The sequence below is a fragment of the Mastigoproctus giganteus genome, chromosome 13, assembly GCF_048544385.1.
Source record: "Mastigoproctus giganteus isolate SK-2022 chromosome 13, ASM4854438v1, whole genome shotgun sequence".
NCBI lineage: Eukaryota > Metazoa > Arthropoda > Arachnida > Uropygi > Thelyphonidae > Mastigoproctus > Mastigoproctus giganteus.
In genome coordinates this window covers 59,581,039-59,595,760 of record NC_143587.1, presented here as the reverse complement: position 1 = coordinate 59,595,760, position 14,722 = coordinate 59,581,039, and the positions used below count along the sequence as shown (strand labels likewise).

The 14,722-nt window shown below is 35.5% G+C and overlaps 1 protein-coding gene across 3 annotated transcripts in view; it reads left to right on the top strand.

Moving 5' to 3' along the window:
- LOC150076090 (cationic amino acid transporter 2-like) overlaps nt 1-11,946 on the top strand; it is a 259,400-nt gene extending 247,454 nt beyond the window's left edge. For all 3 annotated transcript variants that reach the window (XM_090387002.1, XM_090387001.1, XM_090387000.1), the window contains exons 14-15: nt 1,691-1,799; nt 11,796-11,946. In XM_090387002.1, coding sequence (XP_090243128.1) covers nt 1,691-1,799; nt 11,796-11,881 — 195 coding nt within the window. In that variant the 3' untranslated portion in view covers nt 11,882-11,946. The remainder of the gene's footprint in view (nt 1-1,690; nt 1,800-11,795) is intronic.
- Nucleotides 11,947-14,722: the final 2,776 nt, after the last annotated feature.

Here is a 14,722-nt window from a genome sequence, read left to right as displayed (position 1 = left end):
AAATAACTTGTAAAAATAAAATAAAAAGTACAGACCCAGTTGTATAACTGGGTCTGTACTTTTCTAAGTACAGACCCAATTATACAACTGGGTCTACTTAGAAAAGGTAGAGAAAGTTTCAATCATTAATCTTCAACCAATAAAAAATGCACAAAATTTTTTCATGTGAGTTACCTGACAGGTCCTGCCGAACCATTGTTGAGTTAAGTTAAATATTATATAACTTTAACTGAAATATAATTGTATTCGGAGAACCAATTCATCATCCAGTAACACTGTTTGGAGAAAAAATTTTCAGAATACATCATATCATTGAAGGTAAAGCAGTTGATATTTTGCAGATCAGTTCTGTTAATTTCAATGTGAGAATCCCCATAAGCTATTAAAAAGAAGACAGAATTCATTACAGTGTTCCTTATAAGGGACACCGGCACAAAGAAGTATGAAATATAATAAGTTATTCCAAGTCATTATTGGCAGTTTAATAATTTCTCATAGTAATACTGAGTATCAGAGAATATTTAACCAGGTGGGAGGAACTAAATTCAAATCATCTTTTCTGCTGCAGTTTTGGAAATGCTCTTGATTCAACATTTCTGAAGATGTGCAAAGTCTGCCACAGTATCTTTCATGAAATAATCATAATCAGTTGTCTAACAGAAATGTACAGGGGCAGAAAAATATTAGGTAAGCTAATATTTAAAAGCATACTGTAATAGTAACCAATCCTGTGGCTGTATTTTAATATAATATGTATATATTGTCAGTGATATTTAATTTATAATTCATTGTGGACTTAAAGCTGTTCAGTGTAAGCTTATACAGCATCAGCCAAAAAAAAAAGGTTCCCACATTACCTGTTCCATTCCCTCTAACAATTTGTCTAACTACTCACTTCTACAACACCAGATGGAAATTTAAAAAAAAAAAACAAAAAAAACAATTAACTACTCCTTAGCTCTAAGTAAATTTCCACACATCTGCCCTGCAACTATCCTTCCTCACTTTATTTGTGTGTGTGTGTGTGTGTGTGTGTGTGTGTGTGTGTGTGTGTGTGTGTGTGTGTGTGTGTGTGTGTGTGTGTGTGTGTGTGTGTGTGTGTGTGTGTGATCGATCTAAGTAAGGAAGCCATCAACATTTAGCTTTCCCAATCCATTAAAAGCTTTAATCACCTCAATCAGATTTCCTTGCAGGCGCCTAGTTTCAAAATTCTGAAATTTGCAGAAATGAAGTCTTTCCTGATAAGAGTATCATTTGTTCCCCTCACTAATCTTGATGCCTTGGCACACTATGGCCATAGTTGCCAATGTGTGTCTAATAAATCCTTAAACCAACAACAACTTGATGCTTTTCTTGTACCCATTCTAACAGATCCACATTGTTTCTAAAATGAGGTTTCCTGACTTTTATGCAGTGACTGAATTATTTAACATTTAAATTTCTGAGGACAAATTTATAGAATATTTTTTATATTTTCAAAAATGTTTTTAATGTTAATTTAATTTTGAATAAGTTAAGGTATTCATAAAGTACTAGATCCGCAAAACATAGATGCCCACTGCTGTCTTATTTCACTCACACTAAAGATCTCTAGTTATTTTTTTACTATTTAATTATAGGGTTAATAAATATATCTTAAGAATACAAGACAAAACTGCAGTTTTAATAACTTAAAATTTTCTTATTATAGGTACCTTTTGTTCCATTTGTTCCTTTCATCAGTGTATTTGTAAACGTTTACTTGATGATGAAGCTTCCGTCATTAACCTGGGTTAGATTTGCAGTATGGATGTTTTTAGGTTAGTGAATTTTATTTTATTTTATTTATTAATCTACTTATTTTATTCTAGTTGCAAATTACTATCTTAATTTGTATTTCTCCTTTCATTGTTTGGCATCTGTGTTGGACCATATATTTAAGGGAATTTTAACAGCATGTATGGTGGTATTTAATTGAAGATAACTAACAATAGACTTCTCTATTGGGGAAGTGTTACTTATGCAAAATATATAAGAGGAAGATAAGTATTTCACAACATGAGATGTTTTAATAATGATGCCTGACCTATAAATTTCAGTTTGTTTTAAAATTAAGCTGTGAACTAATGGTGAAATTGCATTAAATAATGTCATAGTTGGAATTTTTATAGTTTGGAGCTTTCTATCCTAAAATTTTAATAGTCTAAGAAGTATGCCTTTTTGGAATCTTTCATGCTGTGTAAATAAGTCACCAGTAGACTATCAGCTCTGGGTGCCCACCTGATTACTGATGAGAGGCCAGATAGCTTTGAAACAGTACAGCCTAGGCAGTGACATTCAACTGACAATAAGTAACAGTAGACCTCCCTAATGGGGAATTTTTACTTATGCAAAGTATAAAAGGAAGGCAACTCGTGAAGGACTTCACAATATACGTTATAATAATGCCTAACGTACAACCTTCAGTTTGTCTTAATCTATCAGCAGTTACAAAAAGGATTATTCTTCCTCTGTGTGTCTGGGTTCACTTAAACCCCAAGTATGCATTTGAAAAATCAGCAAAACAATTCAAAATTGTTCACTTTTTTTTGATGCCACTTATTTTTTCAATGTTTTCTTAACACAACTGTGAAAAATCCACATTTTATATTAAAAACATATAATTTCTATTATTGTTTGAATTAAAACTTCCTTTAGACCCACCAGCAAACAAAATGCAAATTGAAAACCCACACGCTTAAAACAATATGCGCAAGTGGATGCCAGCCTACCACTAATAGGAGTACCACTGCATGAAATGTGAAGTGTCTCAACAGTTTGATTCTAGACACTGCTTCAATGTTACAAAGCCAGAGAGCATTACCGACTGGAGAAAAGTGCATGTCTATAAAGCCAGCTTGCTGTCAGTAATTTTATGTGACAGAAACCACTCATCATGTGCATATAATTTGATTTAACTTGACTCATGAATTTCACTTAATTGCATTAGCATTACCATTAGCAAGGACACATGATGCAAGCAAGCAAGCTTATATAGCATCAGCCAAAAAAAAAAACAAAAAAAAAATGCCCTTCTCATTTCGCCCATCCACTCACTCCAAATGTTTGTCTAGTTCTGCCTTGAATCTGTTTAAGCTATCAACTTCCACAACGACAAATGGAAGTTTGTTCCAACAATCAACCACCCGCTGGCTAAAGGCAAACTTCCACACATCTATCCTACAACTGTCTTTCTTCAATTTGAATTTATGCCCTCTCAGGCGATTATTCTGAGCAAGAGGAAGAATCCCATCAGCATTGAGCATGCTCAAGCCATTCAAGGCTTTATACACCTCAATCAGATCACCTTGCAGGTGCCTAGTCTCCAGACACTGTAATTTGCAAAACTTAAGCCTTTCTTTGTAAGAGCAACCCTTTGTTCCATTCACTAATCTTGTTGCCCTTCTCTGTACTCATTCCAACAGCTCTACATCCTTAAATTGAGGCCTCCAGACCTGTATACTCTACTCAAGGTGTGGCCTGACCATTGCCGTATACAAGGGGATAACCACCTCCTTATTCCTGATAGAAAATTTCCTGTATATCATTGCCATGAGCAGCTACTCTTGCAGACCGTTTGAACTGCTCAGAAAACTTCATATCTGCCTGCACAATTACCCCCAGGTCCTTTTCACTCTCTACCACTGTCAGTGTAGTATCACACAGTTGATACATTACTCTGGGGTTACTGCTTCTCATATGCAGTACTTTACATTTGTCAATGTTAAACTTCGGTTGCCACGTCTCAGCCCATCTGCTCAACTTTTCTGGATCCTGTTGCAGCAGTGTACTGTCGTTAGGATCAGAAACCCCTCATCAATTTTGCAATTATTAACAGAGATTCCTGGAATGTATGGAGAAATAAAAGAAAGAATTTTCAAAAATAGCTATTAGGAGTTTCAGCTGTGTGGACTCAATAAATGAAGAGCACAAATTGCTGAAATATTGTTTGGAGTCTCATTGACCTCACACAACAGGCATGGGCTTAAAATTCCACTATGTAGCTACACCCAGGGTCCTGAGCTGGATATCATCATTCTTCTCTTTCTTGGTGATTCCTTTCTACTTCTCTCTCTCTGTCAGCGTAACTCAATTTTTTTTTTGGCCAGTGCAGCATAAGCCTCAGGCTTCCTTGCACCATATGGCTAATAATAATAATAAAATAATGTTATACTTAAAACAACATGTGCAAGTGGATTCTAGCCTGTCGTGTAAGCCTTATGTAACTGAGTGGTCAGGAGCATGAGTGCAGCAACGCGTGCTCTTTGAGTGGGCTGGTTTTCAAGCCCGTGACGACTGCTAAATACAATTAACATTTGTATTGAAGGTTTATTGTAAATTCCACTGACCTGGAGGAGTATAAACAAGATTTTTTTTTTTTTTTTTTTTTTTTAAATAAAGTTATAGCGGAGTATAATATTCATTCATTAACAACTTTTTTACATAGGAAAAAGCTAAACTTTCAATTTTCCAACCAAATTAAGAAAATTAGAAAAAAGTTGTGTTGTAATTTTACAAGCTTTGGAATTTCCCCAGTTGTATTGGTACATTGGATGTCAGTATTCAAGCCCCTCCAAACAGCATTCCCAATTATGCAACTATAAGAAAACATTTTCAGTGGTATTATTAGCTCTAGTTAATTGTGCACTTTAACTTTGTTACTTTAGATGTTGATTCTTATAAACCCAGTTATTGCAGTATCTGCCTGCTAACCTCAGTAAAACACTTGCAAGCAGGACATTAAATGTAACATAAGATGAATTAATTCCTGGTATGAAAAATTATATTCCATATGTTACTATGGGGAATGAGTCATTACCATTTAAAACATACCCGATGAAACTATCTCCTGTAAAACAATTAGGTGATGTTACTAAAAGAACTTACAACTACTGTGATATGGCTTATGCAAGATGGGTGGCAGAAAATATTTTTTGATTTTGAATTTATAATAAAAAGATATGACCAAAATCAGCAAATGATGATTTCATTATACTAGTTATATTGTTTTACATAATTAAAAAAAAAAAAAAAAAAAATTGACAGTATTGACAATTATGGGATACATACAGGGTGATTCACTACCAGTGTGACAAATTTGCAGGAGGTGTAGGGGGCACAAAGACGAATCGGAATCACATAGCATTGCAGGGTCCGAAATGCCTTCGTCATGCGGTAGAGGACGTGGAACGGGAGGTCGCATGAACAGCGATCCCACTGGAAGTCAGCATTTACGAACCGGTTCTCGAGGCAGTAGGATGGACAAGTATTCAAATGTTGAACTGGCCGACATGCACTTCGCGTATGGAGTTGCGGACTGTAACGGGCGCACCACTCTGCGCTTGTACCAAGAACATTTCCCGCACAGGCGTGCTCGTACCAAGTTGCTGGTACCTTGGTACAAGCGTGCTGCACTTGTACCAAGAATGTTTCCCGCACACGTGCGAAAATCATACGATTTTCGCACTTGTGCACAGAAGGTTACGTGAGACTGGTTGTTTCACGAGAGGTACCATGAATCGAGAGCGAACAACGAGGATGCCAGACAATGAAGAGAATGTCCTACGTCTTGCAGAAGGCAATCCGAGTACCAGTACTCCAGCGATAGGCCAACGATTGGGTATTTCCCAATCCACTGTACAGACAATACTGTCAACAAACCAAATGAGTTCATACCATCTGCAACGCGTCCAATCATTGGAGCTTGCGGATTATCCACTCCGGAGGACTTTTGCTACTTGGTTTCTTCAACAGAAACGGTTTGCAAATGCTGACTTCCAGCGGGATCACTGTTCACGCGACCTCCCGTTCCACGTCCTCTACTGCATGACGAAGGCATTTCGGACCCTGCAATGCTATGTGATTCCGATTCGTCTTTGTGCCCCCTACACCTCCTGCAAGTTTGTCACACTGGTAGTGAATCACCCTGTATAAATTATCAGGCGACACAGAAGTCTATGGCAGATATAAGCTAGTCTGTAATCAAGTCACAAAGGAGGTTAGGCAGGCGAAGGCAGATTACGAGAAATCTTTGGCAAGGGATCTGGTAAAATAATGGAGTCACTGGTTAAAGATGTATTGCAGGATCATCTAAACATGACTGCAGCAATAATTCAGACACAGCATGGGTTTGCTAAGAGGAAGTCTTGTCTGACAAATTTGATTGGTTATTATGATGTAGTCACAAAGGAACTTGATGCAAAAAATAATTCTGATATCATATACTTGGATTTCAGGAAAGCTTTTGACACTGTTGTGCATGGAAGACTACTGTACAAATTGGAGCAGAATGGTATTAAGGATAAGTTGCTACAATGGATAAAAGGATGGTTGAATGGAAGAAGATGGAGGGTGGTAATCAATGGGTACTGCTCTTCGTGGACTAATGTTTAATAGTGGAGTCCCACAGGGTTCGGTGTTGGGTCCACTGTTGTTTTGTATATTTATCAATGATATTGATGAAGGTATATCAGGCTTAGTATTGAAGTTTGCAGATGATACAAAGGTTGGCAGAGTTGTTAATGACAGTAATGGCAGTGTGCTACTGCAACAGGATCTGGAAAATTTGGGCAGATGGGCTGAGAAGTGGCAACTGAAGTTTAACCTTGACAAATGCAAAGTACTGCACATGGGTAGAAGTAACCCCAGAGAAACATACCAACTATGTGGTACTACACTTAAGATGGTAGAAAATGAAAAAGATCTGGGAATAATTGTGCAGTCAGATATGAAGTTTTCTGAGCAATGCAGACAGGTTGCCAGGGCAGGTCATGAGGTTTTGTCAATGATATATAGGAATTTTGCTAGCAGGGAAAAGGAGGTGATTATCCTTTTGTATAAGGCAATGGTTAGGTCACGCCTCGAGTACTGCGTACAGGTCTGGGGGCCTCATTTTAGGAAGGATGTAGATTTTCTTGATCTTGTACATAGAAGGGCAACAAGTTTGGTGAGGGGAATGAAGGGATCCTCTTACCAAGAGAGGCTTATGCTCTGCAAATTGCAGTGACTGGAAACTAGGCACCTGTGAGGTAATCTGATTGAGCTGTATAAGGCCTTGAATGGGTTGAGCACGCTGAATTCTGATGGGATTCTTCCACTTGTTCAGATTACGAACCTGAGGGGGCATAAATTCAAATTAAGGAAAGACAGATGTAGAATAGATGTGTGGAAATTTGCCTTTAGCCAGCAGGTGGTTAATTGCTGGAACAAACTTCCATCTGTTGATGTGGAAGTTGATAGGTTAAATAAATTTAAGGAGGAACTGGACAAACATTTAGCAGGATTTGTTTTGTAAATTTTTTTTTTTTTTTTTGGCTGATGCTGCATAAGCTCATACACTTGCTTTCTTGCATCACATGCCACTACTTCTTCTACGACTACTACTACTACAACATCTTCAATAATTTTACAAATAATGCCACATCCACAGCTCAAATATCTTTCGAAAATATACAAACACAAACAGATGCAGTGCAAGAAGCATTCTGTGTTATAGAAATACTCAAAGCATTTTTCAACACTGACACAAGGTCTATCTCTAACAATAAAATGTAATAGGAATATTTATATAGTTTGCCTGAGATATATAAATAAGGAAAGACACATGTTAAGCATTTATTTATTTATTAAATTTGATGTTTACACAAATAGCAAATTGATCATAATGGTCAAACAGTGTTTAGAAGTCATCCGTTTGCTTCCAAATTTTCTCCTTAAAGTTACTATCAAGATACTTAGGATGTAAAAAAAAAGTAAAGTGCAGCCATTATCAACCCACTGCAGGGTGGAAGCCTCCTCAACAATTCATGCTGAGGGAAATGGACCATAATCTGCCACGCTGGTCCAGTGCGGGTTGGCAGATCGACCGTATTCAGCAGTCAGGGGCTTGAACCCCGGTCTACTCAAAGAGCGTGTGCTACTGCACTCCCGCTCCTGCCCACTCGGCTACGGAGGCCGTCCTTAGGATGTATTAGTAGTAATGGCAAATGATACAAGAAAGCAAGCTTATATAGCATCAGACAAAAAAAAAAAAAAAGCAGTTCATCTATCCATACTATCCAAGAATTTGCCTGGTCTTTCCTTTGAATTTATTCAACGCAACCACTTCCACAACAACAGATGGAAGCCTGTTCTAACAAACAACCACCTGCTGGCCAAAGGCAAACTTCTGCACATCTATCTGGCAACCATCCTTCCTCAACTTTAATTTATGCCCCCTCATGTATGTAGTCTCAGCAAGTGGAAGAATACCATTAACATTCAGCTTACTCAATCCATTCAAGGCTTTTAAACACCTCAATCAGATCTCCCCGCAGGTACCTAGTCTCAAGACACTGCAATTTGCAGAACTGAAGCCTTTCTAGGTAAGAGCACCCTTTTGTTCCCTTACCAATCTGGTTGCTCTTCTCTGCACCCATTCTAGCAGATGTACATCCTTCCTAAAGTGAGGCCTCCAGATCTGTATACAATGCTCTCTCTCTCTCTCTCTTCCCCCCCCCAGTAATAATAATGTAGCTTAACCATGGCCTTAAAGGGAGAATCACCTCCTTATCCCTACTAGCACTGACAAAACCCCATGAGCTGTCCTGGCAGTATGTCTGCATTGCTCAGAGAATTTCATGTCTGAATTTCCTTTTCCTTCTCCACTACTCTGAGTGTTAATAGCACACAGCAGCAGATCGACTCAATTTTTGTACATCTTGTTGCAGTAGCTCACCATGATGACTGTTGTTAACCAACCTTTGTATCATCTGGAAACTTATACATTAAGCCTGTTATACCTTCAATATCATTGATAAACATTGAAAACAACAATGGACCCAGCACTGAGCCCTAGGGAATTCTAATATTAGTCCACAAAAAGCAGTGCCCATTGATTACCACTCTCTGTTTTCTCCCACTCAGTCATCCCTTTATCCAGAGCAGTAACTTGGCCTTAATTGTGATAAATCATGCAGTTCAACATTTGAACAAACCACTTTTCTGTTTCTCATGATCCATGATTATAATAATAAAAAATTAACTAACTTTAAATAACAGCTCTAGCAATAAATATTTACTAGTATCAATAGAGCAACAGAAAAAACTTGAAAAATATCAATACCAAAGATATCTTTGTCTGTTGTATGTGTAAATGCATGCATTGAAAGTACATTAGGTAATATTAAAATTATGGAACCATTATGGATGACACTGATATGTGAAAGGATACCATACAATGATGTGTCAGTTGATCTTTATACTGTATTGTAGGAGAAATAGAGAAAATCAAAACTTTGCTGTAAAGACCAAAGGTAGCCTTGGCATAGCACTAGGTGATGACTATCTGTCACTTAGTACCGTGTGTACTGCATAGTGTCATATAAGCTTGGCCATTCCTCTTTTGGATGTGGGTCAAAAATATTAAAATTTTTGTTACTATAATATTATTTTCAGCATTCGATTTTAATTATGGACTTAATGTCTTCTTTTCCTCGTGGAGGTTTGTTGGTGGCTTGATGTATGTGCGGCCGGGCTTTGGAGCTCTTGAACCTTTGATTCAGGGTGCATTGGTTCATCGATTTTTCTTTGAGTGTAAGGAATTCATTTAAACTAGTTTTATACTCATTTGAAGAACAGAGAGTGTCTGTATTGAAGTGTTCTACATGCCATAATAGAAGTAATTCCTCTTATTTATTATTATTAATTGATATATAATGTAGAACCTATTGAGCCTTGTAGCTCTGTCATTTATTAATTACAGTACACTTATACAAGGACTATAGTAAATCAATTTGATGAACTTGAAATATTGGTTAAGTTATCAAATTCAGACATAGAGATATTAAAAACACGATGCAACTTAGACATAGGAGATGCAGAATTTAAATATGGTTAGTAAAATGTGTACAGAAAGGATAATATGTATTGTGTAATGGTTGAGGCAGCACTGGAAGTTTCCTTCAACTCTACATAATTTCTACATGATATCTGACCTCTTAGCTACTAGGGAGCAGTGATCGTAATGAGAGCTGCTACCTAGTGCCTGTCCATAGCTACAGGGGCCATTTGTCATTGTGTTTAGCACAGATAGAGTGAGCCCCTCTGCTCATCTGGACAAGACAATGGGCTAGCCCCCACACCCCTCTAAAAAAGTGGATATGGAAGTTTCAGGGTGAAAGTAGGAGAGTGGGTGGAGTTTTTTTTTTTTTTTTGTTAGTTGTTGGCGCATAGGCTTCTGTGGCCATAATGCACCTCCCAAGGTTTTTGCAGTACTTTGATCCAAGCCCGAGGTGGGAATCGAACCCGCGACCTTTGGGTTGCCAGACAGGCATTTTACCCACCCGGTCGGCCGTGGGTGGAGTATAAAGAAGGATTATTTCAAGGAGGCATATAGCAATAGTATTTGCTGTATAGCACAAGGAAGCCACAGACTTTTGCTGCACTGTAAAAAAAAAAAAAAAAAAAACAATTAGATAAGAAAATAAAAATTATATGCTTCCCTCCTCATATAGGTAACTATCCAGTTGACCTTTGAATTTATTCTGTCACTCTCAACTACTTGTGAGAGAAACTTGTTCCAGCAATCAATGACTCGTTGGCTTAAAAGAAAACTTCTTACAATCTAATTTAAACCTCAACTCCTGTCATCTGAATTTATGGCCCCTAGTTCAGAATTCTTTATAACACTGAAAATTCCACCGTCATTCATTTTACTAACCCCTCTCAGAGCCTTATAACCTTAATCAGGTCACCTCTGAGGTGCCTAGTTGCCAAGCTCTGTAACCCACATAATCGGAATCCACCTTAGAATATCTCCAGCAATCCCAACCTGTTCCAGCTTATACAGTAATCTCCCACAAGGAACTGAGTCAAATGCTTTGCTAAAATCCAAATAAACTATGTCAAAATTGTTCCCTACATCCAGCTCGCAAGTAAGTGTGTCAAAATAGCCTACGGCTATTTTGACACACTTACCACATTTAGATAGATATGGCATTCCTTCAAAACACCATATCTATCTGTCCTTGGATTGCACTCTTAATCATTGCCTCTAAGATTTTTCCTAACTGGCTAACTGGTCTGTGGTTACCAACTTCACTCTTAGAACCGCCTTTATGTATTGGTGATACATTGACACTTCTCCAATCTAAAGGAATCTTTCCCCAAGTCCAAAGATGCCCTCATAATTAACCTCAGTGGTTCAGTATTCTCCCCAAAGGAAAAGGAGCATATGCCTCCTTGAGCCATTCATTGAATACATTTTAAAAGAATGCTGGAATGGAACATTGAGCACAGTGTTCTATTCTTGAGCCAACCAAAGCCATTCATTGAGCTTAACAAGACAAAAGAACAGTCCCAAGACTGAACCCAGGGGCAGTGCATGAAGACTTGATTAGAGAATTACTGTTACCAGTTTTGGATGGACAGGACAGACAGGAAACAAGAGGGGATGAGCTATGCTGTTGGTTAAGAAATGCACAGAATTTGAGACAGTGTAATAGTGAGTCAGTTTGGTGTGATATAAATCAGAAAGGAATTTTAACTTTCTAGATAATGAACTTGTGGATTGGTCACTCACACACACAGTATAAAAACAAATTCTATGCCAGCATAACATACCAATTTTGTGGAACTTGTGGATTTTAAAAACTTTATTTTATACAGTATACATATATATGAATTGTATGTGTATATATTCATTTGAGATGCCCATAAAAAAAATTAAATCTTTAATAAGGATAATTTGAATGATTGTAAAGTGTAACTGCTCTTTTTTTTTCTTTTTTTTTTTTCAGGTTTTTGTGTTTACTTTTTTTATGGAATATGGAACAGTGTAGAAAGGAAAAGAGGAGAGTCCACGGAAGCTTTAGGGTCCAAGTAATCAGAAAAGTCTGGAAGTTTGAAAATAAATTTTTATTTGAAAGATCAACTCTTTAGAAGGAAGAAAATCATTGTCATTCTCATTTATAAATTACATTGTGTATTGTTGATACATTTTCATCAAAGGAAACCTAAAATATATGTTTTATTCTTGATTTTACATATTTTTTACTTATAATCAAAAGCACTGATGCAGTTCTTTAAAGAAGTCTATTTCAAGTCTGTGAGTACTGAATCTTTAAAATCTCCTGCTACTATCACCCAACCACATTGCCCTTGCATATTTCATCTTTTAATCGTTATTGATTAAAAGTTTGTCTAAAATATTTTAGCCCACTGGAGATCTTACATCTTTAGTTATATAAGCCTGCATATGTAGGCATGCTTGCTCATCTTAAAGCAATTTTATTGATATATTATAGCAGACTTTTTTTTATTTAGACACTTTATTTGTTCTTTGAAAGAATATGTCATTGTTTAAATCTGAGGTGTGCAAACTGAGAAATATTTTATTTATTTATTTTTTTTTTTGTGGCTCAAAAAAGGTGCTGCAAAAAATTTTGTGTGTGAATAAAATGCCAGCGAAAGGAGAAAAACAACATGCCACACTCACTTAAATATTGAATAAAATAAAAAAAAAAATTCATTGAAAATAGACGATAAATAATTTTAATTATTTATGTTTATATTAAAAGTTTTGGTCTTGCTCACATATATCAATAATATTTTACATCTTACTGTAAATTTATGGAAATTTTATTGTATTTTATGTTAGCTTTCATTATTTAAGGAACTGGATTTTGCTGCTTTTAACCTGGCAGTGCTTGCACAATCCCTCTCCACAATAATTATTGTGCATTAATTACTAGTTTGATGCTAATGGCTGAAACTTTCAGCCTACCTAAATATAGATAAACTTTTATTTGAGCAGCTTTGGAAGTGAATGATTATTATTTACTTGGAATTATATGTTCAAAGGACCTGTCAGATTCTGTACAACTATTTGCTATTTTTCCTTCCATTTCAATGTGCTACTTTCAATTTCAGCACAATATAAGCAATACATTGCTTGCCTGTTGGGCATCTTGGCTAATTCATCTGCCACAGGAATTAGATACTCTTTCTTTTATGGTAATAGGTGTACAGAATGTGTTTTTTGATTATTATTATTATTATTGATGTAAAATGGTTTCTTGTTTTGATGAGGTAATAATAATAATAACATTATTATTATTATTATTATTATTATTATTATTATTACCTGTTTATTCCTTTATTTATTTGACTAAAAATATGAAACTTATGCATGTATAAGTTTGAATTTTTGCACTCTTTATAGTTTTCCGAACTGGAAAATGAAATGGAAGTGATTGTTAGTTTCATATTTAATATTCTTATGACTATGATTTATTTATTTATTTATTTTTAAAAGTTTCAATGAAACTAATAAGTTTTGTTTCATTTAAAAAACATTAAAAAAATTAAACTTTCAAATTTGTCATTAAAGAAATTAAAAAAAAAATCACAAGGAGTATTGCAATCCATTAGAAAAACACAAGCACTGGTATACTTCCAGCAGTCAAAAAAGAAAAACCAAAAATAAAAGTTAGCTGTGCAACTCAGTTTGTTATAATTGGGGTGCAACTACTGCCAGGTTAAAAAAATAATTATTTACACAGCCATCACAAGTGTCCTCACAAATATAATGACAGAAACTTAGCACAGGAGGCACAAAACATATGCCTGTTAATTGTCAGGTTGCACATTGCTGATTCAGCATCAGTATATGATAAATATGGATGAAATTTATGCTTCAGATGCTGGTTCTGTTATCTAAATGAGCAATATGCAACCTTAAAATTAACGAGCATATGTTTTGCTCTAAAGATGGCACATTTAAATCATCTCCTCTTACAAGGTCAGATTACAAGAAATAACTCAGCTGATTATCACCAGTAAAATCTGAGCCATAAAGAGTAAAGTTGAAAAAAGAAGAAATATAGTGACACCACAGACTTAACTTTTTCATTTTGTTACAGGCAAAATAAAAAGAAACAATACAGTGAGAAAAATTAAAAAACAGACTAATTGCTAATAGAATGAAAATAATTGAAATAGGTACATAATATCCTCCTAAGGAGACAGACAGAAGAATGATAATTTCTCATAACTTCAGGTATGTGCTCATTGCAAGCAGATGTGCAGTAAGGTTTTAATTTAACATCATTCCCATTATTTTTATCATAATTTTAATAATATATTTAATTTGATTTTATTCTGTCTTTAATATTTTTTCTTCCTTTTTCTATGATTTAAAATACAAACTCTATTAAGTGTATATTACTAATAAATTTTCTAAGCAAAACCTTTCATATATTTTTGACTTTAAAAGTTGGATTAAACTTTATCATGAACTGAATGGGCAAAGTTGAATTCATGACAAAGACACATAAAAAGGTACTCCATTCTGTGGTGGAGGTCATTATTAGTATAAAAATAAAACCAGACTGTAATAACTAAAATTTCAAAAGTAAAACTTGCTGAGAAAATTGTTGGATGAATTAAACATAAAATTCATGATGACAGTTGGATAGAAAGAAGAAAGTGGTTCATAATTTTTTTCTCCTTTCTTCCTAAATGATGATTTTATATAATATTCATTGTGCTTGACCCAGCAAGGTAATTTCAAAATAAATTTGCTTATTAATTTGTGAATATTGGACTCGTACAATCAAAATTTTATGGAGTTGATTTAGTGTCAAATATTATGTATAATTTAGACTTTTAGCAAATAATGAAAAACTGAACACTATTTAAACTAGCAAAAAATAGTGGAGTAATA